General features: G+C 37.6%; 1 protein-coding gene and 1 non-coding gene across 3 annotated transcripts in view; one reads left to right on the top strand and one right to left on the bottom strand.

Moving 5' to 3' along the window:
- The window catches only part of SCAPER (S-phase cyclin A associated protein in the ER), a 398,005-nt gene that overhangs the window by 6,141 nt on the left and 366,547 nt on the right, over positions 1 to 25,317 (top strand). For both annotated transcript variants that reach the window (XM_065906683.1, XM_065906682.1), the window contains exon 2: positions 12,756 to 12,822. In XM_065906683.1, the coding sequence (XP_065762755.1) occupies positions 12,817 to 12,822 (6 nt within the window). In that variant the 5' untranslated portion in view covers positions 12,756 to 12,816. The remainder of the gene's footprint in view (positions 1 to 12,755; positions 12,823 to 25,317) is intronic.
- Positions 1,181 to 1,306, bottom strand: LOC136147706 (U6atac minor spliceosomal RNA). The gene has a single exon (XR_010659359.1). It is a non-coding gene; the product is annotated as a U6atac minor spliceosomal RNA (small nuclear RNA).

Raw genomic sequence — 25,317 nt, 5'->3', positions numbered from 1 at the left:
ATATTTTTCAGAGAAATAAAGCCCCAAATTATGAAACTTATATAATATTAAAATTTATATGGAGGCACGAGATTGTGAAAAGCCAAAACATCCTGAGAAAAAAGAACAAAACTGGAGGTACCACACTCCCTGATAGCAAACTATTTTGAAAAGCCATAGTAAGCAATACAGCATGGCATTGGCAGAAAAATAGATACACTTAACCAGTAGAAGAGAATAAACCCACTCATATATGGACTGCTGATTTATGACAGAGGAACAAAGCTCATACAATGGAGGAAGAATGGCTTCTTCAACAGATGGTCCTAGGAAAACTTGACAGCAAGATGCAAAAAAAAAAAAAAAAACAAAAAACCCACCAAAACTAGACTGCTATCTTACACTGTACACAAAAATCAACTCAAAATGAATTAATGATTTAAATGTAAGACCTGAAACCATAAAACTCCTAGAAGAAACTATAGGTAGTTATGTTCCTTGACATCACTCTTAGCAATGTCTTTCTAGATTAGCTGCTTCTTTTTTTTTTTTTTTAATTTTTTTTATTAGTTGGAGGCTAATTACTTCACAACATTTCAGTGGGTTTTGTCATACATTGACATGAATCAGCCATAGAGTTACACGTATTCCCCATCCCGATCCCCCCTCCCACCTCCCTCTCCACCCGACTCCTCTGAGTCCTCCCAGTGCACCAGGCCCGAGCACTTGTCTCATGCATCCCACCTGGGCTGGTGATCTGTTTCACCATAGATAATATACATGCTGTTCTTTCAAAACATCCCACCCTCACCTTCTCCCACGGAGTTCAAAAGTCTGTTCTGTACTTCTCTGTCTCTTTTTCTTTTTTGCATATAGGGTTATTGTTACCATCTTTCTAATTTCCATATATATGTGTTAGTATGCTGTAATGTTCTTTATCTTTCTGACTTACTTCACTCTGTATAATGGGCTCCAGTTTCATCCATCTCATTAGAACTGATTCAAATGAATTCTTTTTAACAGCTGAGTAATATTCCATGGTGTATATGTACCACAGCTTCCTTATCCATTCATCTGCTGATGGGCATCTAGGTTGCTTCCATGTCATGGCTATTATAAACAGTGCTGCAATGAACATTGGGATGCACGTGTCTCTTTCAGATCTGGTTTCCTCAGTGTGTATACCCAGAAGTGGTATTGAAGAAAACAGTGGTTAGATGCCACGAAGTAGGTGGCAATGCCTTAACTGTATGCGTGTTGTCAGGCCCGAGAGCCTCTTCCATCCTTGTCAAGGGGAGTGCTAACCTTCTCTCCTTTCATACAACACTAGATTAGTTTCTTAAGACAAGAGGAAACAAAAGCAAAAGTAAACAAATGGGACTACATTAAATTAAAAAACTTATGCGCGGTAAAGGAAACCATCAACAAAATAAAGACAACCTATTGAGTGGAGGTAGGTATTTGCAAATGATGTATCTGATAAGGGATTAATATCCAAAATATATAAAGAACTAATACAGCTCAACAGCATCAAAAAGAAACCATCCATTGATAAGTGGGCAGATGATCTGAATAGGTATTTTTCCAATGAAGATGTACAAATGACAACAGGCACGTGAAAAGGTGTTCAACATCATTCATTAATAGGGAAATGCAAATCTAAGCTATAATGAGATATCTCCTCATGTCAGTCAGAATGGCTATTATTGGAAAGCCAAGAAATAACAAATGGTGGTGAGGATATGGAGAAAAGGGAAACCTTATGCACTGTTGGTGGGACTATAATTGGTGCAGGCACTTTAGAAGACATTATGGACATTCTTCAAAAATTAGGAATAGATCTACCATATGATCCAGCTATCCCACTTTCTGGTATTTATTCAAGGAGTATGAAAACACTAATCTGAAAAGATAACTGTGCCCCCATATTCATTGCCATATTATTTATAATCACTAAGCTATGGAAGCAATCTAAATGCTCATCAATTGATGAATGGATAAAGAAGATTTAACATAATGAAATACTACTCAGCCATAAAAAGATGAAATCTTGCCATTTGCAACAACATGGATAGAGCTTGAGTGTACTATGCTCAGTGAAGTAAATCACATGGGAGAAAGACAGATACTGTTAAGATTTCACTTATGTGAAATATAAAAACAAAAAATAAGTGAGCAACCCAAACCAAAAGAAACATGTGGATACAGAGAACAGAATAATGGTTACCAGAGGAGAAGGGACAGGAGGGGAGTAGGGTAAAATGGATAAAGGTGGTTAACTGTGTTGACAGATGGAATCTAAATTTTTGGTGAGCACACTGTTGGGTATACGCAAGTAGAAATACCATGTTGTGTATCTGAAATGATGTAACGGTATAAGCCAAGGTGACCTCAATAATAAATGAATCTTAAAAAAGAGAAGGCTCCTGCCAATGGTTCAGTCCCTGGGGAGTGTTCTAATTGGCTTATGGTCTCTGGCAGATACTTCAAGATTAGAAAGTGGGTCCTCATCACTTATGGTCTATGCACTTTTTAATCAGGTGTTTTTGTGCTGATTTCTGGGTTGAGTAAATCTACCTGTGAGTTTTTAAGAGTAGTTGTCCATTCTCAGAAGTTCTGTAGGTTTCCTGGACATATTTTCTATTGTTATTTAAGGGGTTGGAGTGCTTGATGTGGAGTTCAGATCCCTCACTTTTCAGAGAAAAGATCCGTACCTTCTGGTCCCTCCTGACTGTGAATTGACACAGCTGGTATTGGGATTTTCCTTGGTGAAACTATCTCTGCTTCTCTCATCCTCTGCCTCTCATATCTGTATTGATGTACTGCCCTTTTTGTGGAAGTTCTTTTTACCAAGTTTTTATGTCCTTTTCCAAGGAAATTATTCATGTATAGTTTTAGATTTGTTGTATACATAGGAGGAGTTGAGTTCAGGATCTTCCTGCAGCACTATAAGAACCCTTCCCATCCTTTTTTTTTTTTTTTTTTTTTAATAGAAATCTTTTCATAGAGCAGTTTTAGAATTGCAGCAAAATTAGGAGGAAAATACGGAGACTTCCCATGTACTCCCTGTCTCTACTCCTGTATAGCCTCCCCATTATCAATATCCCTTGCCAGAGTGGTACATTCATTACGATTGATGAACCTACACTGGCAAATTGTCGTGACCTAAAGTCCATAGTTTATATTACTCTTTACTCTTGGTGTACATTTTATGGGTTAGGACAAATGTATAATGGCATGTGAGGACTTCTCAGGTGGCTCAATAATAAAGAATCTGCCTGCTGATGCAGGAGATGCGAGTTTGATCCCTGGGTCAGGAATATTGCCTAGAGCAGGAAATGGCAACCCACTCCAGTATCCTTGCCAGGAAAATCCCATAGACGGAGAAGTGTGGCAGGCTACAGTTAATACAGACGCAAAGAGTTGGACATGACTGAGTGAGCATACACACACACACACACATAATGACATGTATCCATCATTATAGTATTATACAGAGTACTTTCACAGACCTAAAGATTCTCTTTTCTCTGCCTATTCCCCCTTCCCCCTCAATCCCTGGCGGTCATTGATGTTTTTCCTGTCTTGGTAATTTGACTTTTCCAAGAGCTTCATTTCTTTTATGAATTAATAATAATTCTATTGTGTGGGTACCACATTTTTTTTTATCCATACATCAGTTGATAGACATTTGGATTGTTTCAGCTTCTGAATACTATAGACAACGCTTCTATGAACATTTGTGTGTAGGCTTTTTTGTGGACCTGTTTTCATTTTTCAGCATGTATATCTAAGAATGGAATTGACGACTTGTAGTAAACTCCGGGAGTTTGTGATGGACAGGGAGGCCTGGCGTGCTGCGATTCATGGGGTCGCAAACAGTCGGACAAGGACTGAGCGACTGAACTGAACTGTAACTCTGTATCTAACCACTCTAGGAATTGCCAGACTGTTCACAGAACCAGCTGCACCATATTGCTTTCACAATCAGCAGTGCATGGTGGTTGCAATTTTTCACATCATCTATAACGCTGCTTTTGTTTGTCTTTTGGATTTTGGATTATAGCCATCCTGGCATTTGTGAAGAGGTATCTCACTGTAGTTGTTAGGTTCTGCTTTGTATTTCACTAATGACTAATACTGTTTAACATCTTTTGATGCTCTCACCAGCCATTCATGTGTCTTTTGGAGAGAAACGAGAACATAGCCTTTAAAATGTTTTTTAAATTTATTTTCTTTTTTTGCCTGTGCTGGGTCTTCATTGCTGTGCAGGCTTTTTTCCAGGTGTGGCGGGTCGGGGCTGCTCTCTAGTCGCGGCGTGCACACTTCTCATTGTGGCGGCTCGTCTTGTTGTGGAGCGTGGGTTTCAGCTGTGGTGCCTGTGGGCTCCCTAGGTGTGGTTCCCAGGGCCTAGGTCACAGGCTCAGTAGTTGTGGCACACAAGCTTAGTTGCTCCCAGGCATGTGGGGTCCTCTCAGATCAGGGAGCAAACCCATGTCTCCTGCATTGCAGGTGGATTCTCCATGACTGAGCCACCAGGGAAGCCGTAGTATAACATTTTTAACCTGACACAATGCGGCATTTAACCTGACTTGGGCTTTTGGTGACACTTCTGTGCTTGCTCACTCTATTGATTTTTCATTTAAATGGATGGCTCCTCAGAAATCCTTTCTGGTATTTAAATTTATGCTACACATGTCCCTTAATGTATTGATTAATCTACAAATTATAGTTCACCCAAGTAAGTGTAATTAGGTCACATTTGCTTATTTTTACATTTGTTTCCTTTGTGTTAGGAGACAGATCCAAAAATATGTTGCCTCAATTTATATCAAAGATGTTCTGCCTGCGTTTTCTTCTAGGAATTTTGTGGTTTCTGGTCTTACATTTAGGTCTTTAATCCATTTGGGTTTATTTTTATATTTGGAGTGAGAAAATGTCCCAGTTTTTTCTTTTACATGTAGCTGTCCAGTTTTCCCATCACCAGTTATTAAAGAGACTGTCTTTGTTCCTGTTGTATACTCCTTCCTCTTCTGTTGTAAATTAACTGACCATAAGTGCGTGGGCTTTTTCCTGGGCTCCCTATTCCATTCCACTGATACATGTGTCTGATTCTGTGCCTTTAGTATATTGTTTTGGTTATTGTAGTTTTGTAGTGTAGTCTGGAGTCAGGGTGTGTGAGTCCAGATTTGTTCTTCTTTCTGAAGATTGCTTTGGCTATTCAGTTTCTTTTGTGATTCTAAATGATTTTTAGGATTATTGGTCTAGTTCTGGGCGAACATGTCATGAGTATTTTGACAGGGATTGCATAAATCTGTAGATTGCTTTAGGTAATATTAACAATATGAATTCTTGCAGTCCATAAACATGGGTCACCTTTCCATTTCTTTGTATCTTTTTCAATTTCCTTCATCAGTGTCTTACAGTTTTCAGAGTGTAGGTCTTTTACCTCCTGGGTTAAGTTTATTCCTATATATATGTATATATATATATATGGTTTTTTTTTTGGATGTGATTTTAAATGGGATTTTTTTTTTTTTTTTTGCTTTCTGATAATTCATTATTAGTGTGTAGAAAAGCAACATATTTTTTACGTTAACCTTGTATCCTGTAACTTTACTAAACTTATTTATCAGTTGTAATAGTTTTTTGGTTGGGACCTTAGGGTTTTTTGTATATAGCATCATGTCATTTGCAAATAGGGATGGTTTTGCTTATTTCCTTCCAATTTGGGTGTCCTGTTTCTTTTTATTGTCCAATTGTGATGTGTAAGATTTGCAATACTATGTTAAAGAGAAGTTGTAAAGGTGGAAATCCTTGTCTTGTTCCTGATTCCAGAGGAAAAACTTTTAGATTTTCACCATTGATTATGATGTTAGCTGTGGATTTGTCATAAATAGCCATTATTATATTCAAATGCGTTCCTTCTGTACCAGCTTTGACGAAAGTTTTTGGATGTTGAATTTTATCAGATTTTTTTCTGTGGCTATGATTATGTGATTTTTATTCTTCCTTTTGTTAATGTTGTGTGTTACATTGATTGATTTACAGATATTGAGTCATCCTTGTATCCCTGGAAAAACCCCTGCTTGATCATGTGTATGATCTTTTTATACATTGTTGAAATCAGTTTGCTAATATTATGTTGAGGATTTTTACATCTGTATTCATCAGAGATGTTGCCGTATAATTTTCTTTCTCTGGAATATCTGTGTTTCTTTTTGGTATCAGCATGATGGTGGCATTGTAGGATGAATTTGGGAGTATTTACTCCTCTTCACTTTTTGAAATAGTTTGAGAAGGATAAGTATTAGTTCTTCATGTGTTTGGTAGAATTCCACTATGAAGCCATCAGTTCCTGAAGGTTTGTTTGCTGTCAGTTTTTTTTGATTACTAATTCAATCTCACTGCTAGTGATTGGTCTGTTTAGGTTGTCTATTTCTTCTTGATTCTGTCTTAGGAGTTTGTATGTTTCTAGAAATTTATCCATTTCTTTTGTGTTGTCCAGTTTGTTGCCATATTCTCATAGGACTTCGTAGTATTCTCTTGTGATTGGTTTTTTTTTTTTTTTGGTATCTCCATGGTATTAGATGTAGTTTCTTCTCTTAATTTCTCATTTTGTTTATTTGGATCCACTTTCTTTTTTTCTTGATGAGCCTGGCTAAAGGCTTTAAATTTTGTCATTTCAGAAAACCAAGTGTTGATTAAATTGATCTTTTCTATTTTTTGGTCTCTGTTTTATTTATTTCCTCTCTGGTCTTTATTATTTCCTTCCTTCTGCTCACTTTGAGCTTTTTGTTCTTTTTTTTTTTTCCTAATTACTTTAGATGCTAGATTGGGTTATTTGCAATTTTTTTTTGTTTGTTTCCTAACATAGGCTTATATTGTTATAAACTTCCTTCATAGATTTGCTTTTGCTGCATCACATAGGTTTTGGAGAGTTGTGTTTTTATTTTCATTTGTCTGAAGGTAATTTTTGATGTCCTTTTTGATTTGTTCATTAATCCCTTGTTGTTTTTTTTAGTGTACTGCTTGGTCCCCAGTGTCTGTGTTTTTCAGTTTTCTTCCTATAATTGATTATTTTTTCATACCATTGTAGTTAGAAAATTGCTTGATATAAACTTTCTTCAATTTGTTTAGACTTGTTTTGTGGCCTAGCGTATGATCTATTCTGGGGAACATGTGCACTTGAAAAGAATGTGTTGATGTACATTACTTGTTTTAAACTGGTAGTCATTTAAATCAAAACATATTCTAAAAGATCTATACATTTTCCTCACCCCCACTATATTTTGTATTCTTTACATTATATTTTACGTCTTCACATGTATCCCTTAACTGTTCATTGTAGTTGTAGTTGATCTTACAATTTTTGTCTTTTCATTTTTATGCTGAATTATTTAAATGGTTGATCCTTAGCCTTTGCTGTATATTTACCATATCACAGCCTTTAATAGTAAGGGCTAAATGGTTACTGTAATAGTGGAATTTCCCTTTAATATAAATTCTTACTTCTTGTTGTAGTCTTTTCTTTTCCACTTAGGGAAGACTTTATAGCATGTCTTTTAGGATTGGTTTAGAGTTGGTGAACTCTTTTACTTTTTGCTTGTCTGAGAAGTTCTTTATCTCTCTTTCAGTTCTGACTCATAATTTTGCTGGGAAAAATCCTAGTTTTTCCCTTTCAGCATTTTGAATATTTCCTGCCACTCCTGTCTGGCCTGCAGGCTTTCTACAGAAGCCTTATGGGTGTTCCCTGTATATGACTCTGTTTTTCTCTTGTTGCCTTTAGAATTCTCTCTTTAAGTTTTGCCACTTTAATTATATGTTTTGGTGTCGGTCTGTTTGGGTTCATCTTGTTTGGGACCCTCTGTGCTTCCTGTATATGATTATCTGTTTCCTTCTTCAGGTTTGGAAAATTTTCAGCCATAATTTTATCAAATACACTTTTGAATGTTTTCCTTCTCTCTTCTCCCTCTGGAACCCCCATAATGCAAATCTCAGTATACTTGATGTTTTCTTAGATGTTGCTTAAACTGTTCTGATTTAAATTTTTTTTTCTTACTGTTGTGGTTGGGTGATTTCCATTTTTCTATCTTCCAGATAACTTGTCAAATCTTCTGTATCACCTACTCTGCTCTTAGCTTCCTTCTAGTTTGTTTTTTTTTTTTAATTTCATTTATTACATTCTTCAGATCTAGCTGGTTCTTTTTTGTTTTCTATTCCTTGTTAAAACCCTCTCTGTGTTCATCTATTCTTTCCCCAGTTTATTTAGCATTCTTATTCCTGTTTTGATCTCTTTTCCTGATAAATTGTTTATATATTTTTTTCTTTCACTTAAAATAAATTATTCTGTCTTCTCATTTTGCTGAGATTTCTCTGTCTTTGTAAAATTAGGTGAAACTGTTAACTATGGTGATCTTAAAGGGGTATCCTTTTGTGGGTGTGTCCTTATACAGTCTGTGTGAGCCTATTGGCTTTGGTGGGAGAGCTGGATCTGAAGTGAGCACAAGTCACATCTTACCCCAGATTTGCTGGCAGCTGTCACTGTGGTGGGAGGTGGGGCTGTAGAAGGAGGAGCAAGAGTCAGAACCAGGTGTGAGCCAAGACTTCTGTGCTCAGTAGAGGACACACCAAGGTGCTGGAGCAGAAGCCTTGAAGGTGGGTCCAAACTGGTTCCATTCCCTCTTAGTGTATGCTCTCTCCTCTGTCAGCCTTGGCATCGTTCTCCAGAAGGGAGCTACAGTGGAGCAAGAGGGGCTGGAGCAGCCACGCAGTGTGGGTTGGGGCATGCGCTGGGACTGTCTTGGCACATCAGAGTCCACACTGCTCCACATATGCTGCCTCTGGGAGTGCCAGTAGTAGCTGCCCTTGCCTTATTCAGATGCAGAGCTGGGTCTGAGTCAGCACCATCCCCTCACCTGTGCCCTTCGCCTTGACAGTGTCGACCTTCACCCTAGTGGGGAGCTGTGTGGTGGAGCAAGATGGGCCAGGACGTGCACTAGGTTGGTCGTGGAAACCAGCTAGAGTCGCAGGCAGTCGCAGTATGCTTCCTCTGCCTTGTTTTGGGAGCAAGGAAGCAAGTGTATGCCTGCCCTTAATGAGTGGAATTCAAGTTTCTCACAGCTCCCCTGCCAATCCCACTGGTGTGCACACCAGCGAAGGAGATTTGTCTTTCTGGTCTCAGACTCTAGGCCTGGGGTGCCCAATATGTGGTTCAAACCCCTCTCTTTCCAAAGAGGATCTCCTAACCCAAGCAATTCCCCTACTTCTGTGTCCCCTCCTTCAGGTGTGGGTTCCCACCTGATCACTTCTCTTTGCTTTCCTTCTGACTGTGTGGATCTTTCTTTATAGCATTTGTTATGTAAGAGTCTTTCCACCAGGCTCCACATTGCTTCTTTGTATTTCCAATCTTTTTTCCAGTGCATATGGATCATATAATATTCATACATAAATTTGTGTCTCCCTTAAAAAGTTGTTGGTATCTAGCCTACAGCTGTCTTTATTGGAAGGTTCACTAATTGATTCTGGAATGTCTAAAAGAAAAAGGTCAAAAGAGGTAATTCTGCTTAATCAACAAGCCAGCCTACTTCCTTCCTTTCCTTAAAAATCTTTGTTCAGTGCCTAGCATTTTAAACATAATTATCTTAAATAGAGGAAAAGGAAGATCACTGAAATGCTGATGTTGTCTTTCAAGATTCTAAAATGTAATAGAGGAGAAAATTGTCATCCAAAGGAAATGGGGGAAAGAATATAACACCAGTTGAGCATCTATTATGTGCTCGTCTTTATGTCTTATTTAAAAAACCATTTGCGGACTTGTTATGTAACCGATATTGTGTTAACTAGTAGAAACTCTAGTGTGCTACCATTTAACTGTAAAGTAGATACAGTTCTCTTTACTCAAGAGAAAACTGAAGTTCTGAGGGATTCATGACTTGTGCGAAAGGTTATGCAATTAGTAACTATAATAATTTGCTAAATTGAGATTCAGTCCCATATTATTGTGCTGTCTTTCTCACTGTGTCGTGCTGATTTCAGTAGAAGTGTTTCTCATCTAATCCTCCTAACAACCTTATAAATTAAGGATAGCCTTCATTTCTTCCCCCCCTAAACTGTGTGTCCTTTGATCAATTTTACTGAGGTATAATTTACAAAAAGTATGCCCACCTTTTTAAAGTGGACAGTTCAGTGAGTAAGAACACAGTTACACATGGTCATGAACCACTACCGCAATCCATCTTTCCAGAAAGTTCCCTTGTACTTCTTTCCAGCCCTTCCCCTCCAACTAAGGTAACTCCCTTTTGATATTTCCACCCGGGATTAGTTTTGCATGTTCTAAAACTTGATACAAATGGAATCATTCAGAATGTGTTCTTTTGCATCCAGCTTCTTTTTCCAAGCAGACTGTCTGAGATATCTGTTTTATTGTATATTCATTCCTTTGTATTGCTCTCTGTTCTACTGTATAGATGTACCAAGATTAGATTATCTTTTCTTTTTGACATTTGGGTTGTTTCCAGTTTGGAGAAATTATGAGTAAAACCCCTTTGAATATCTGTACATAGGTCTTTGTGTGGAAAAAATTCTCTTGGGTAAGCAATCTAGTCTTCATTTTTATGGGTTAGAATACCGATATTTGAAGAGGTTGAATAACTTCTCATAGTCACATGACCAGTGATTTGGTTGACTCCAGTGCTTGTGTACACTTTTTCTACTGTATCACACTTCTCCCTACTTTTCAGAAGTGATGATTATAGGTCAAGTAGTCTGGGAATTCAGACGAAGATCTCTGTTAGCTGGGGATATCAAAATGGGCTTCTTGAAGATGACTTTTTTGAGTTGGTCTTGATGAATTGGTAGGCTTTGAGTATGTATAGGGTGAGAAGAAAGGAACATTTTGAACAAAGATTCTTTAACATGGGTTTCATTCATTGGTAAACAAGTATTTAATGAATGCCTCTCAGATACCAGACACTGTTCTATATTCTGAGGCTATAGCAGTAACCCAAAACCAAAGATCATCATGCAGCTAACTTTCTTGCAGGGAGAGATGGACAGTACACCAAGTAAGTTAAATAGTATAAAGTAATGAATGCTCTAGAGAAGAAGTGGGATAGGGATTGCCAGTAGTGGCAGTCAGGATAAACAGATTGCAATTTTAAAAAAGAGTGCTTCGGTAGGCCTCACTGAGAAAGTTACATGTGGGCAAATAGAGTCAGTCTTGAGCATTCCAGATGAGGACTTTAAAGTGTAAAGAAAGACCTGAGGCAGGAGTGTGTCTGGCATGTTGAGGAACTTAAAGAGGCCATGTTGCTGAGCTGGAAAGAACACCAGAGAAGAAAGGAGTAAGAGATGTGGTCAGAGATGTATGAGGAGTTAGCAAGTTTAGAGTGTGGGGACTTTGACCACTGTGGGAACTTTGACTGCATGAGACGTAGAGGCATTGGAGAGTTGTGAACAGAGGTGGTGTATTTTTTAAAATGTAACATTTTTATTGAGGTATAATCCATATACCAACAATTCACCCAGTTAAAAAGTGTTTTTTAGTATATTCACAGAGTTGTGCAATCACCACCATGTTGAATTTTAGAACATTTTCATCATCCCCAAAAGAAACGCTGTACTCATTAGCAGTAATTCCCATTTCCTCTAACTCTCTAGCCCTAGGCAAGCAATAATCTGTTTTTCTGATTCTATGGATTTGCCCATTTTGAACCTTGCATATAAGTGGCATTATGTAATGTGTAGTCTTTTATGACCAGCTTCTTTCATTTGGCATCTTGTTTTTAAGATTTATTTATGTTGTAGCATGTGCAAGCATTTTATTCTTTTTTTAATGGCTGAATAAGTTTTCCTTGAATGGATATAGCACATTTTATTTATCCATCAGTTTTTGGACATTTGGGTTGTTTCCACTTTTTCGCTATTGGGAATAACATTTCTATGAATACTTGTATGTAAGTTTTTGTTGGAACATACATTTTCATTTGAAGTGCTGTATTTAAAAGGAAGTGGATTCACTTGGTGAAGATAAGTGACCAAGGCCGTCATCCCAGAAAGTTGGGTTCCAATTGCTGCTTATTTTTCTTTGTTCAGCAGCTTTTCTTACAGGATTAAGCCACTGTTTCTTGCAATTTCTCTGTCCTCTTGTTGTTGTTTTTTTTTAAATCTAGTTTCCTAGCTTTGGATTTCTTTGAATGAAGATTTGACCACCATTAAATAGGTTCCCTGAAAAGTAGGATCTGTTCTGTATAGACCTGTAGGTAATCTATAATTAAGATATTCTGATCAAATCTCAGTTGTTGAAAGTTCCTAAGGAGAGGTTACACAGTGTTTTATATATTGAGTTGAAATTCATTAGTGGGCGAAACAGTATTCAGTGAAAACAGTATTTAAATAATGAAATAGAGTAGGAAATATTAGAGTGCATCTCTCACAATAGAGGTAAATGTTACTTCATGAAACTTTGTTTCAATGTAAAGTACGTATTTATAGATTATAGTAAAAAAACTTTGAAGCCTCCAGATTAATATATCAGAGACTATTTATGTAATTAATACTTTTTCTCTTTCATTTAATTATTTTTGGAGAGCATTGAGGTATTGTTCAGCATAAAACATACTATAGTATAACCAAATGACAGAAAGGAGTAATGTTTTTGTTGTTGTTGAATATAATGAGAAAATGGGAATGACATTTTTATCTTTTTATAAACAAATATGATTTTATGACAGTGTTATGGCTAACAGTATGTACTATATATTTTTTTATTATAGGAATCATACTCCATGGGTTTGTGTGGTAAATGAGCTTCTTGGCATAGAAAGGAATTAAAAAATGATGGTAAGTGATCAATTTACCTTAAGCATTAACCTTAGTCTTTTTAGCCTCCTTCTACCTCCTTTCCTTCCTTCTGTTTTTCACTCATCATCCTTTTTTTTTCTTTTTTTTTTCCCATCATCCTTTTTGATGTAATATTTGTTACCTGCAAGATACTCTGTGGAACACATGTTAAAAGCACAGCAGTTAAGGTAACTGACAGTGAGTGTGCTGTTCAACCCGAGAGCCACAGACTCTCACTCTTAACATTTGTATGACCTAGGGCAAGAATACAGGTGGAAGTTAGCTTTTTTTCTTAATGTCTTACTCTTAAAAAGTTATAAGTTGGTTTATGTCAGCAGCTTGATGTACTTTCCTACCCAGGGCTCAGCCAGCTTTTAAAGGAGAAGTGCTGCCCCTGGGGTCGGCAGGGTGGAAGCTGGGCCAGGATGGTCTCTGAATTTCAGATGGGCACTAATGTGAAACTCCCTAGAAACACCGGGCAATGAGTTCACCTTCCCCATATTCTACTTTTTAAACTCAAGATTTACAGGCAGCTCTCAGTATCTACGCAAACTATCTTACTCAAACCCAGGAGAAGGAGGAAATACGGTTTATGGGTTAATCTAGGTGCCCAGAGACTTCTTTAGGAAATGGGGGGTGGCCATTTTTAAGTAAAACTAGATATTTTTGTCTTGGTTTCCCAGCACAGAGGCTGTGCTTTGCCTTCTTCCTTCTCTTCCTCATTGTTTGCTTTTAGGGTGGGGAGGCCTCAGTTCAGTGTGTGAATCCCTCTCTATTAATTCATATATACTCAATTAGTTACTTGCTATCTTTTTGTTTTGACATTTTTGATGTTTTGGTATTTTGATAGGTGTAATCTTCTAAAGTGTAGGACTTAGGGCAGGAGCTTCCTCTTTTGGGTGTAAATGTAGGATTATATCTACTTATATTTTCCTTTCCTATCTCATCCTGCCCCATTCCACACTCCAGTTTCTTTTATATCTTAAAGACATAAATAGTAAGTTCTGAGTTTTAAATTTGTAAAGTCTGTCATTTGGGATCATTTTTCTCCTGCCTTTTATATTCTGAGAATTTCTTACAGTGAGGGCCATTCAGTCCTAAGCTCTGTTCTTGTTTGTCTGAGTCTTTTTTCCTGCCCTGATTTTCAAAGATGGTGTTGCTCAGTGTAGAAGTTTAGATTGAGAAAATTTTCTCTCATTATTCTGAAAAAATTTATTCCACTGTTTTCAGCCTCTTTTTAGTCTTTCAAAAAGTTATTTGATTTATTTATTTATGGCTGTGCTGTGTCTTCATTGCTGCATGGGCTTTTCTCTATGTGGGAAGTGGGGAACTCTCTAGTTGCGGTGTACAGGCCTCTCATTGCAGCGGCTTCTCTTTTGGAGCTCAGGCTCTAGGACGCATGGACTTTAGTAGTTGTGGCACCAGGGCTTAGTTGCTCCACAGCATGTGGGATTTTCCTGGATCAGGGATCGAACCCACGTCTCCTTCACTGGCAGGCAGATTCTTTACCAGTGTGCCACCAGGGAAGCCTCTCTTTGATTTTTTGATATTTCTTTTTGATTTGCTTTGTTTTAATATTACATACAATGTTTCATGCTTGCTAAGTCGATTTAGTCCTGTCCTACTCTTTGTGATCCTATGGTCTGCACGCTGCCAGGCTCCTCTGTCCATGAAATTTTTCTAGGCAAGAATACTAGAATGGACTGCCATGCCTTCCTTCAGGGGATCTCCCTGACCCAGGGATCGAACCTGCATCTCATTATGTTTCCTGGGTTGGCAGGTGGGTTCTTTACCACTGTACAATGTTTATGTGGCTCACAATGCAAACTCTTTTTTTTTCTTAATGTATACATTTTATTGAAGTGTAGTTGACTTACAGTGTTTCAGGTACACAGGAAGGTGATTCTGTTATGCATATACACATATTTAAAATTATTTTTGATTATAGGTTATTGCAACATATTGGCTGTAGTTCCCTATGCTATATAGTAAACCTTTGTTGTGTATCTGTTATTTTAATTAGATATCTAGCATTTAATTAGATATCTAGCATATTTAGTTTGATTCATACTAAATCAAACAGGTAGAATCAAAATGTCATAAATTTTTTAGCTAGGAAAAAAGTCATAAGTTTTCTAAAATATATAATTGCACATAGTATTTATGTATTTATGTGTAAAGGTTTTCTGCTATACTTGATAAAGGCTTGAGAAAGAACATAAAAAAAAGAGACAGAGAAATTGGAAAACATAAACTAAATGAAATGGGAGCACTGAATATAAAATAGAAAAAATTAAACAAACTAGATAAAAGTAAAAGATCATCGTATAGTCCAGTTTTTAAATATTGTTGATCATTAGAAACACATCTGGAGCTTTGTAGAAAAAAAGCAATACCTGGGCATTTGTATTTTTCAAAAAATTCCAAGGTAATTCTGGTATATATCTGATTTTAAAAAGTGATTAGAAGTTTTTCTATTAAATGGTAGCTTTAGTGATAAAGAATTCTACTATTTTCTGTTGACCAATCATAATACAATGGTATTAAGTGAGTAATAGTTATATCATCACAATAGTAAAGCTTCTTTTTAAAACAATTTTCACAATCAATAGCCAGACAAAAAATAAAAGATAATTATATTTGTAAGTTACAATGGAAACATAATTGACCTAACAATATAAAATAATTACATATAATTCGAGGGGTTAAGTAGAGTGATGTGGTTAAATGGAAATGCATACAGGCACATGTTTTTATCCACCCAGCCAGTCTAGGTCACTTGTCCATTCTTCTGGCATTTAATCTGTTTACATTTAAGGTAATTATCCATATATATGATCTTATTACCAGTCTTAATTGTTTTAGGTTTATTTTGTGTAGGTCTTTTCCCTCTCTTGTGTTTCCTGCCTAAAGAAGGAACTTTATGCCTAGAGAGGTTCCTTTAGCATTTGTTGTAAAGCTGATTTGGTGGTGCTGTTCATAACTTAAAAGTTAGCTATTCATAACTTTTGTTTGTCTGGAAAGCTTTTGATTTCTTCATCAGTCTGAACAGAGTCTTGCTGGGTGAAGTATTCTTGGTTGTAGGTTCTTCCCTTTCATCACTTTAAATATATTGTGCCATTCCCTTCTGGCTTTAGAGTTTCTCTTGAGAAATCAGCTGATAACATGATGGGAGTTCCCTTGTATGTTATTTGTTATTTTTCCCTTTTTGCTTTTACTATTTTATCTTTGTCTTTAATTTTTGTCAGTTTGATTGCTATGTGTCTTGGTGTGTTCCTCCTTGGGTTTATCCTGCCTGGGACTCTGCGCTTCCTGGACTTGGTTGAGTATTTCCTTTCCCATGTTATGGAAGTTTTCAGCTATTATATTTTCAAATATTTTCTCAGGTCCTTTCTCCCTCTCTTCTCCTTCTGGGACCCCTATAATGTTAATGTTGGTGTGTTTAATGTTGTCTCAGAGGTCTCGTAGGCTGTCTTCATTTCTTTTTGTTCTTTTTTCTATATTTTGTTCTGCAGCACTGATTTCCACCATTCTGTCCTCAGGTCACTTGTCCGTTCTTCTGGCTCAGTTGTTCTGCTATTAATTCCTTAGTCTAGTGTGTGGTTCATATCTGGTTGTTTGTTATTTAGTTCTTCTAGGTCTTTGGTAAATATTTCTTATATCTCCATTGTGTTTCTGATTCCTTGATCATCTTCACTATCATTATTCTGAATTCTTTTTCTAGAAGGTTGCCTATCTCCACTTCATTTGGTTGTTTTTCTGGGGTTTTGTCTTATCCCTTTATCTGGGACATACTCTCTGCTTTTTCATCCTGATTAGCTTTCTGTACTGTAGTTTTTGTTCTGGCTGCTGTGGGATTGTGGTTCTTCTTGCATTTTCTCTCTGTGCTCTGGTGGGTGAGGCTGAGAGCTCGTGTAACTCCCTGACGGGGAGGTGGTTGTTTCTGTTGTTCAGTTGCCAAGTTGCATCTGACTCTTTTCAACCCCATGGACTGAAGCACACCAGGCTTCCCTGTCCCCCACCTTCTCCAAGAGTTTGCCCAAGTTCATGTCCATTGAATTGGTGATGCCATCCAACCATCTCATCCTCTTGACACCCCCTTCTTCTCCTGTTCTCAATCTTTCCCAGCATCAAGGTCCTTTCCAATGAGTCGGCTCTTCACATCAGATGGTCAAAGTATTGGAGCTGGAGCTTCAGCATCAGTTCTAAAGAGTATTTAGGGTTGATTTCCTTTAATATTGACTGATTTGATTGCCTTGCAGTCCAAGGGACTCTCCAGAGTCTTCTCCAGCACCACAGTTAGAAAGCATCAATTCTTTAGCACTCTGCCCTCTTTATGGTCCAGTTCTCACATCTGTATATGATTACTGGAAAGACCCTAGCCTTGACTATACAGACTTTTGTCGGCAAAGTGATGTCTTTGCTTTTTAATATACTGTCTGGGTTTGTCATAGCTTTTCTTGCAAGAAGCAATTGTCTTCTAATTTAATGGCTGCAGTCACCATCCACAGTGATTTTCGAGCCCAGGAAGAAGAAATCTGCCTCTGCTTCCATGTTCCCCCCTTCTATTTGCTGTGAAGTGAGGGGACCGAATGCTGTGATCTTAGTTTTTTTAATATTGAGTTTTAAGCTAGCTTTTTCACTCTATTTTTCCACTTTCATCAAAAGGCTCTTTAGTTCCTCTCTGCTTTCTGCCATTAAAGTGGTATCATCTGCATGTCTGAGATTGTTGATATTTCTCCTGGAAATCTTGATTCCAGCTTGTAACTTATGTAGCCTGGCATTTCGTATGATGAGCTCTGCATATAAGTTAGATAAACAGGGTGACAATAAACAGCCTTGTTGTATTCTTTTCTCAATTTTCAACCTGTCAGTTTTATGTAAGGTTCTAACTGTTGCTTCTTTACCTGCATACGGATTTCTCAGAAGACAGGTAGGATGGTCTGGTATTCCCACCTCTCTAAGAGTTTTCCACAGTTTGTTATGATCCATACACTTCATGGCAAATAGATGGGGAAACAGTAGCTGACTTTATTTTTCTGGGCTCCAAAATCACTGCAGATAGGGATTGCAGCCATGAAATTAAAAGATGCTTGCTCCTTGGAAGAAACGTTATGACCAAACTAGACAGCATATTAAAAAGCAGAGACATTACTTTGTCAACAAAGGTCCATCTAGTCAAGGCTATGGTTTTTCCAGTGGTCATGTAGGGATGGGAGAGTTGGACTCTAAAGAAAGCTGAGCGCAGAAGAATTGATGCTTTTGAACTGTGGGATTGGAGAAGACTCTTGAGAGTCCCTTGGACTGCAAGGAGATCCAACCAGTCCATCCTAAAGGATATCAGTCCTGGGTGTTCATTGGAGGGCTTGATGTTGAAGCTGAAACTCCGGTACTTTGGCCACCTGATGTGAAGAGCTGACTCATTTGAAAAGACCCTGATGCTGGGAAAGATTGAGGGCAGGAGGAGAAGGGGACTACAGAGGATGAGATGGTTGGATGGCATCACCGACACAATGGACACGGGTTTAGGTGAACTCCAGGAGTTGGTGATGGACAGGGAGGCCTGGCATGCTGTGGTTCATAGGGTCATGAAGAATCGGACACAACTGAGCCACTGATCTGAACTGATACAGTCAAAGGCTTTAGAATAGTCAGTGAAACAGAGGTAGATATTTTTCTGGAATTTCCTTGCTTTCTCTATGATCCAGTGATTGTTGACAATTTGATCTCTGGTTCCTCTGCCTTTTCTAATCCAGCTTGAAGATCTGGAAGTTTTCACATAATGGAAAGCGTTTTGCCATTATGTGATGCTTCCATCTGGAAGCATTTCACATAATGCTAAAGCCTCACTTGAAGGATTTTGAGCATAACTTTACTAACATGGGAGATGAGTGCAATTGTCAGGTAGTTTGAACATTCTTTAGTACTGCCCTTCTTGGGAATTGGGATGAAGATTGACCTTTTCCTGTCTTGTGGCCACTGCTGGATTTCCCAAACTTACTGACATACTGAGTGCAACACTTTAATAGCATCATCTTGTAGGATTTTAAACAGCTCTGCTGAAATTCCATCACCTCCACTAGCTTTATCGGCAGCATTGCTTCCTAAGGTCCACTTGACTTCACACTCCAGGATGTCTGGTTCTGGGTGAGTGACCCCACCATTGTGGTTATCCGGCCATTAAGACCTTTTTTGTACAGTTCTTCTGGGTATTCTTGCCATCTCTTTTGCTCTCTTTCACTTCTGTTAGGTCTTTACCATTTCTGTGCTTTATTGTGGCCATCTTTGTATAAATATTCCCTGGATATCTCTGATTTTATTGAAGAGATTTCTAGTCTTTCCCATTCCATCGTTTTCCTCTTTTTCTTTGCATTGTTCACTTAAGAAGACTTTGTTTTCTCTCCTTGCTATTCTCTGGAACTCTGCACTCAGTGGGGTATATCTTTCTCTTTCTCCTTCACCTTTGATTCTCTTCTCTCAGCTCTACTGTAAGGGCTCCTCGGACAGCCACTTTGCCTTCTTGGATTTCCTTTGGTTTGGCTTGGTTTTGGTTACCTTCTCCTGTATGGTGTTTTGTATCTCAATCCATAGTTCTTCAGGCACTCTGTCTCTCAAATCTAATCCCTTTAATCTCTTTGTCACTTTCACCATATAATCATAGAAAGTGAAAGTGAAGTCTCTCAGTCGTGTCCACCTCTTTGAAACCCCATGGACAGTAGCCTGCACCAGGCTCCTCCGTCCTTGGGATTTTCTAGGCAAGAGTACTGGAGTGGGTTGCCATTTCCTTCTCCAGGGAAGCTTCCTGACCCAGGGATTGAACCCAGGTCTCCGGCATTGTAGACAGACGCTTTACTGTCTGAGCCACCAGGCAAGTCCTTATATAATCATAAGGGATTTGATTTAGGTCATACGTGAATGGCCTAATGATTTTCCCTGCTTTTTTCACTCTAAGTCTGAATTTTGCAATAAGGAGCTCATGATCTGAGCCATAGCCAGCCCCATGTCTTGATTTTGCTGACTGTATAGCGCTTCTCCATCTTTTGCTGCGTACAGTATAATCAGCCTGAGTTTTTGCTATTGACCATCTGGTGGAGTCCATGTGGGGAGTCATTTCTTGTATTGTTGGAAGAGGGTGTTTGCTCTGACCAGTGTGTTCTCTTTGCGTAACTCTGTTAGCCTTTGCCCTTCTTTTTTTTGTACTCCAAGGCCAAACTTGCCTGTTACTCCAGGTATCTCTCAACTTCCTACTTTAGCATTCCAATCCCCTCTGATGAAAAGGACATCTTTTTTTTGGTGTTAGTTCTAAAAGGTCTTGTAAGTCTTCATAGAACCACATGGTACCCCAATAAAAACTGAGCTATTAGGAAAGATGTTGTCAGTAAATGCTGGGGAGGAAGCCAATAAATGTGCATTGTAGAGTGGCAGAACATGCTAAATAGAAGAGAAAATCTTATGTAAATGCCCTGAATTAGGAGGGAGCTTGGTGGCTATAGGGAACTGATTAAATGTCAGTAGAGTTGAAGCATGGCAGACAGGAAGAGTAATGGAAGATGAGGCTAGAGAGGTAAATAGAGGCTGGTTTGTGCTTTTAGATAATGCCAGATTTCTAAGTGGTTGTATATTAGTTTAACTTTCTGTCAGCAGTGCAAGCAGTTGCCCAACTCCTTGCCATTACATGGTATTGTCATTTATTTTAAAATGTTTTAATATTTTCAGTGCTTACTTTTGAGTACCTTTTCATATGATAATTGGTTATTTATATATCTTTTGTGAATGCCTATTCAATTTTCATTTTCTTGTTGAGTTATCTTTCTTTTTCTAATCGATATAAGGAGTTCTTTATTCTGGGTATAAGACCTTTGTTACTTTTACACATATATCTTCTTTGTGGCTTGCTTTTTCATTCTTTTAATGATGTCTTTTTAATATAAGAATGTGTTCTAAGTTCCAGTGACGTTCAATTCATCATTTTTTTTTCCTGTATGATTAGTGCTTTTTTGTATCCCCCATTAAGACTTTTTTCTTTACCCGAAGATTGTGACAATATCATCCTTTATTATCATTATTTTTAGGACCTTTTATTTTCCTGTCATTTCAGATTTAAGAAAGGTTGCAAGAGGAGTACAGATAATTCTCTGATATTCTTTCACTAACTTTACCAATTGCTAATTTTGTCTCTTTCTTTTTCATATTCTCTTTTATTTTATGTGTGTGTGTGTATATAAAACATACATGCATACACACACATATAAAATCACATATAGGGAATTCCTTGGTGGTCCCGTGATTAGGACTGTATGCTTCCACTGTCAGGGGTCTAGGTTCCATCCCTGCTTGGTCAACCAGGATCCCACATGCTGCATGGTATGGCCAAAAAGAAAAATCACGTATACAGACAAAGACATATAGATACTATGCATATACATATATATACTATATATATACATATACATATATACATATATATATAGCTATACACATGTGCATTTATTTGTAGACACATCCCTGCATCAGGCAGATCTCCTAGAGAAGGGAATGGCTTCCCACTCTAGTACTCTTGTCTGGAGAATTCCATGGATAGAGGAGCTTGATGGGCTACAGTCTGTGTGGTTGCAAAGAGTCAGACACAACTGAGTGACTAACTCTTTCACTTTTTCATAAGTACATGCATATTACTCTTCCATGAACCACTTAAGAATATTTTGATCTTGAGGAGACAGCAGTGAGCGGTGGTGTGAAGAGATCTTAGTTCCCTGCCCAGGAAATGAACCTGGGTAGCCTGGGTGAACTCAATGGACATGAGTTTGAGCAAACTCTGGGAGATAATGAAGGACAGGGAAGCCTAGCATGTTGCAATACATGGGGTCATAGAGAGTTGGATAGAACTTAGCAACTGAACAATAACAACCCGTAACCCATATATCGCTCAGTCGTGTCCGACTCTTTGCGACCCTGTGGACTGTAGCCCACCAGGCTCCTCCATCCATGGGATTCTCCGGGCAAGAATACTGGAGTGGATTGCCATTTCCTCCTCCAGGGGATCTTCCCGACCCAGGGATGGAACTCAGGTCTCCCGCATTGCAGGCAGATGCTTTAACCTACAGCCTGGGTGAAAACCAGGAATCGTATCTACTAGACCACATGTAGGGCTAGCGGCTAGAAGCAAAGTTGCTCTGGCTCTTGTGCCTGTTGAAAAATGAATTTCTCAAGAAGGTAAAAGCTATAAAAATAGGTACAGAGTTTATTGTTAGAGACATAGCACAGCGAATGGGAGCGCACACAGAGAAACAGTTCATTTCAGATGGAAGCAAGGCAGAGGCACACACCCAGAGAGAAAGGGTGTGGGCGTCCTGCCAATGGGGAGGAGCACCGAGAGGTGCGTCAAATCCCTTACACAGGGCAGTTCTTTCAGGTCTGTTTTGAAGAATGTCACTTGATTTGGGTTGCATTTTCTTCTTCTTCTTATAGACTCAGATTTTGTGTTTTTGGCAGCATGTCACATGAATGGTGTTGTATCCTTCTCAGTATATCACGTCAGGAAGCATATGATATCAGTTTGTCCTATTATTGGTCATGTGGACTCTGATCACTTGGTTAATATAGGGTATGGTCAGGTTTTTCTTTTTGAAGTTTGCTTTGTCTTTTGAAAGTAATATCTTATTTGTTGAAAGAGAATTTGAGGCTATGTAAATATCCTGCAACTCATCAAACCATCTACCCACTAGTTTTAGCATTCACTGATGATAATAATTATTAGTTATCTACATGCCTATCTATCTGTCTGCCTGCCTTTCAGGTTTCTTGGGTTTTTTATTTTATTTAATATTATGATCTACTGCTACCATTTATTTTGATGCTCACATTGTCCTTGACTTAGCTGGTGGAAGTTCCTTCACACTGGCTCTTGTATCTTTTCATATGTTTCTATTATTCTTTGAGTCCTTCTATACTTTCTAGTCTAACAAGCTATTCTAGATGCACCTTATAATTTCCCTCTCATTCTTTTTCTCACCTTATTACAGGGACTAGGAACTTCAGTATCATGATGATGGAAGTGGTGATTGTAGGCATCCTGTCTCTTCCAAGAGTGTATCATTTAATATGGTATTTGCTGAAGTTTGTGAAGAATTTTTATCACAGATGGGTATCCAGGATTATCACATGCTTTTTCCATCTATTGAAAAGAACATCAAACTCTTCTCCTTTATTTAGTTAACATGATGAATTGCATTCATTGATTTAAAAATGTTAAACCAGCCTTGCTTCCTGAAATCAAATCAGCTTGGTTGTGATGTTTTAACTGGATTCAGTTTGCAGGTGTGTGTGTGTGTAAGTATATGTAATGTAAAAGTTCACATTGTTACTTTTGAAGGAGTTTGAACTGGTTATTTACTTTTCTTGTCCTCTTAGGTTCTAATATTCAGGGTCATGAGTGACTCTGTTACTTGAGATTCAATCCTTCATTTTTTTCTCTGGAAGAATTTAGTATAATTTCTCCTTCAGTGATTTAAGGGAATTCACCAGTGAAACCCATCTAAGCCTGAATTTTCTTTTATGAAATTTCTTCAGTATTTAAAAATTTTAAATTTCTTTAGTAAATACTCAGATTTTTCCCATTTCCTTTTATGCCAAAGAAAGAAAGAAAGAAAGAAAGATAGCACTCAGTTGTGTCTGACTCTTGAGATCCCACGGACTGCAGCCCTCCAGGCTCCTCTGTCCATGGGATTCTCCAGGCAAGAATAGTGGAGTGGGTTGCCATTTCCTTCTCCAGGGGATCTTCCCGACCCAGGAATTGAACCCAGATCTCCCACATTGCAGGCAGACGCTTTACTGACTGAGCTACGCAGGAAGCCCCAAGAGTTTATGCCAAGATTTGGTTAAATCGTGTTTTACAAGGAATTTGTACATTTCATCAAAATTTTCAAATTCATATGCTATTTATAACATCCTTTTATCTTTCTGATGTGTAGAGGCTCTACAATCTTGGTGATGTTCTTTTTTGTTCTTGGTATTGATAATTTTTGCCTTGTTTCTTCTCTTTGCTTCATTAGTCTTGCTAAGAGATATATGCATTTCTTGGTAAACATTCTGAACACTTGCTTTCTTAGGTAATGTACTGTAAGAGTCAAACTTAAAAACTTTACCTCAAGACTGATGTGTATACTTTTTATCGAAACATTTAGTATTTGAACAAGCCTCTGTAAAATCTCCTTATGGCACTAGGTGGCACACTGTGACTTTGGATGCAAATACATATATTTTGTTTGAATCTCTTGGAAGAAAAGAACCTATATGAAAATACTATTTGAAATAGACATCTGAAATATTACGGAGTACCTCGGACTCATTTATTGCTTTTCAAACCCTGATGCTTAAATTAAAAAGTTTAAAATTATATTAAGTTACTACTGAGATTTTTTTTATAAGAATGGATTACTAAAATTGATCAAAATATATGAGTTTTTACTGAAAAGAGTTCACTCAGTTTATGTTGCAGAAGGCAGCTGTCCTTTAAACTTAAAAATAGTTTTCAATCATGTGTTGTAGTAAGATGAGTGTTATAATGTTTTTCTTTATAAAGTATTGGAATTAAGAATGATGACAGTCCTGAGCTGGTGGTTTTTCTTTGAATATGTGTATGTGTACTAAGTATAAAAGAACTAACCTCATAATTTGTAGTAGAACTGAAATGTTTATAGAATAAGAAAATGCTAGATTTCACGTTTTCTGGTACTACAACATTGCTATCTTGTGGTCATTTTAGTTCTGAGAAATTCACTATTTTATGAAGACTCTTGAGTTATAAAGAATATGATAGTAAATTTATGATATATGTTTATATATATGTCTGATATATGTCTATGTATATTTACCTAATCAATTTTCTTTGATTGCATGAGACAATCATCTGAAAAAGAGATGAAAAGTAGGTGACCTATTGACATATAGTCATCTGGCCTGAAAAGAATAGTGATACTTCTTGGTTAAAACAATGCTTAGATAATCTAAATGATAAATGCCAACCTAAGTTATATAAAGCTAATAATCATTGGGAGATGTCTTTAAGCAAAAGGAAGCGATTTTATGATATTACATTGATTGGAAAATATGGGAATAGAAAAGCGATGATTCAAGTGTTTTGCACAGAATGGAGCTGGAACATTGTTCATGAACTAATGAGTTTCAGTGAAAGCTTATGAGTCATATAAGTAGATGTCATGTGTATATCCAGGGTAAGGTCAGAGTAATGAAGAAATGTGGATACAGGTTTTTATTTTAAAAATATCAAAAGTTAAGTTCTGGAGAGGAAAATTTGGGTTAACTTTATAATGCAGTATTAGAGTGGAAGAGAACACTCTTTGTTTTCCTAATATTTTGAGCTAGTTGTTTCATTTATGTATTCTGAAATTCAGAATTCCTTTTGAATTGTGATGTTGGAGAAGACTCTTGAGAGTCCCTTGGACTTCAAGGAGATCAAACCAGTCAATCCTAAAG

The sequence above is a fragment of the Muntiacus reevesi genome, chromosome 15 (genome assembly GCF_963930625.1).
Source record: "Muntiacus reevesi chromosome 15, mMunRee1.1, whole genome shotgun sequence".
NCBI classification, from domain to species: Eukaryota; Metazoa; Chordata; class Mammalia; order Artiodactyla; family Cervidae; genus Muntiacus; species Muntiacus reevesi.
This window is presented reverse-complemented; position numbering and strand designations above follow the sequence as displayed.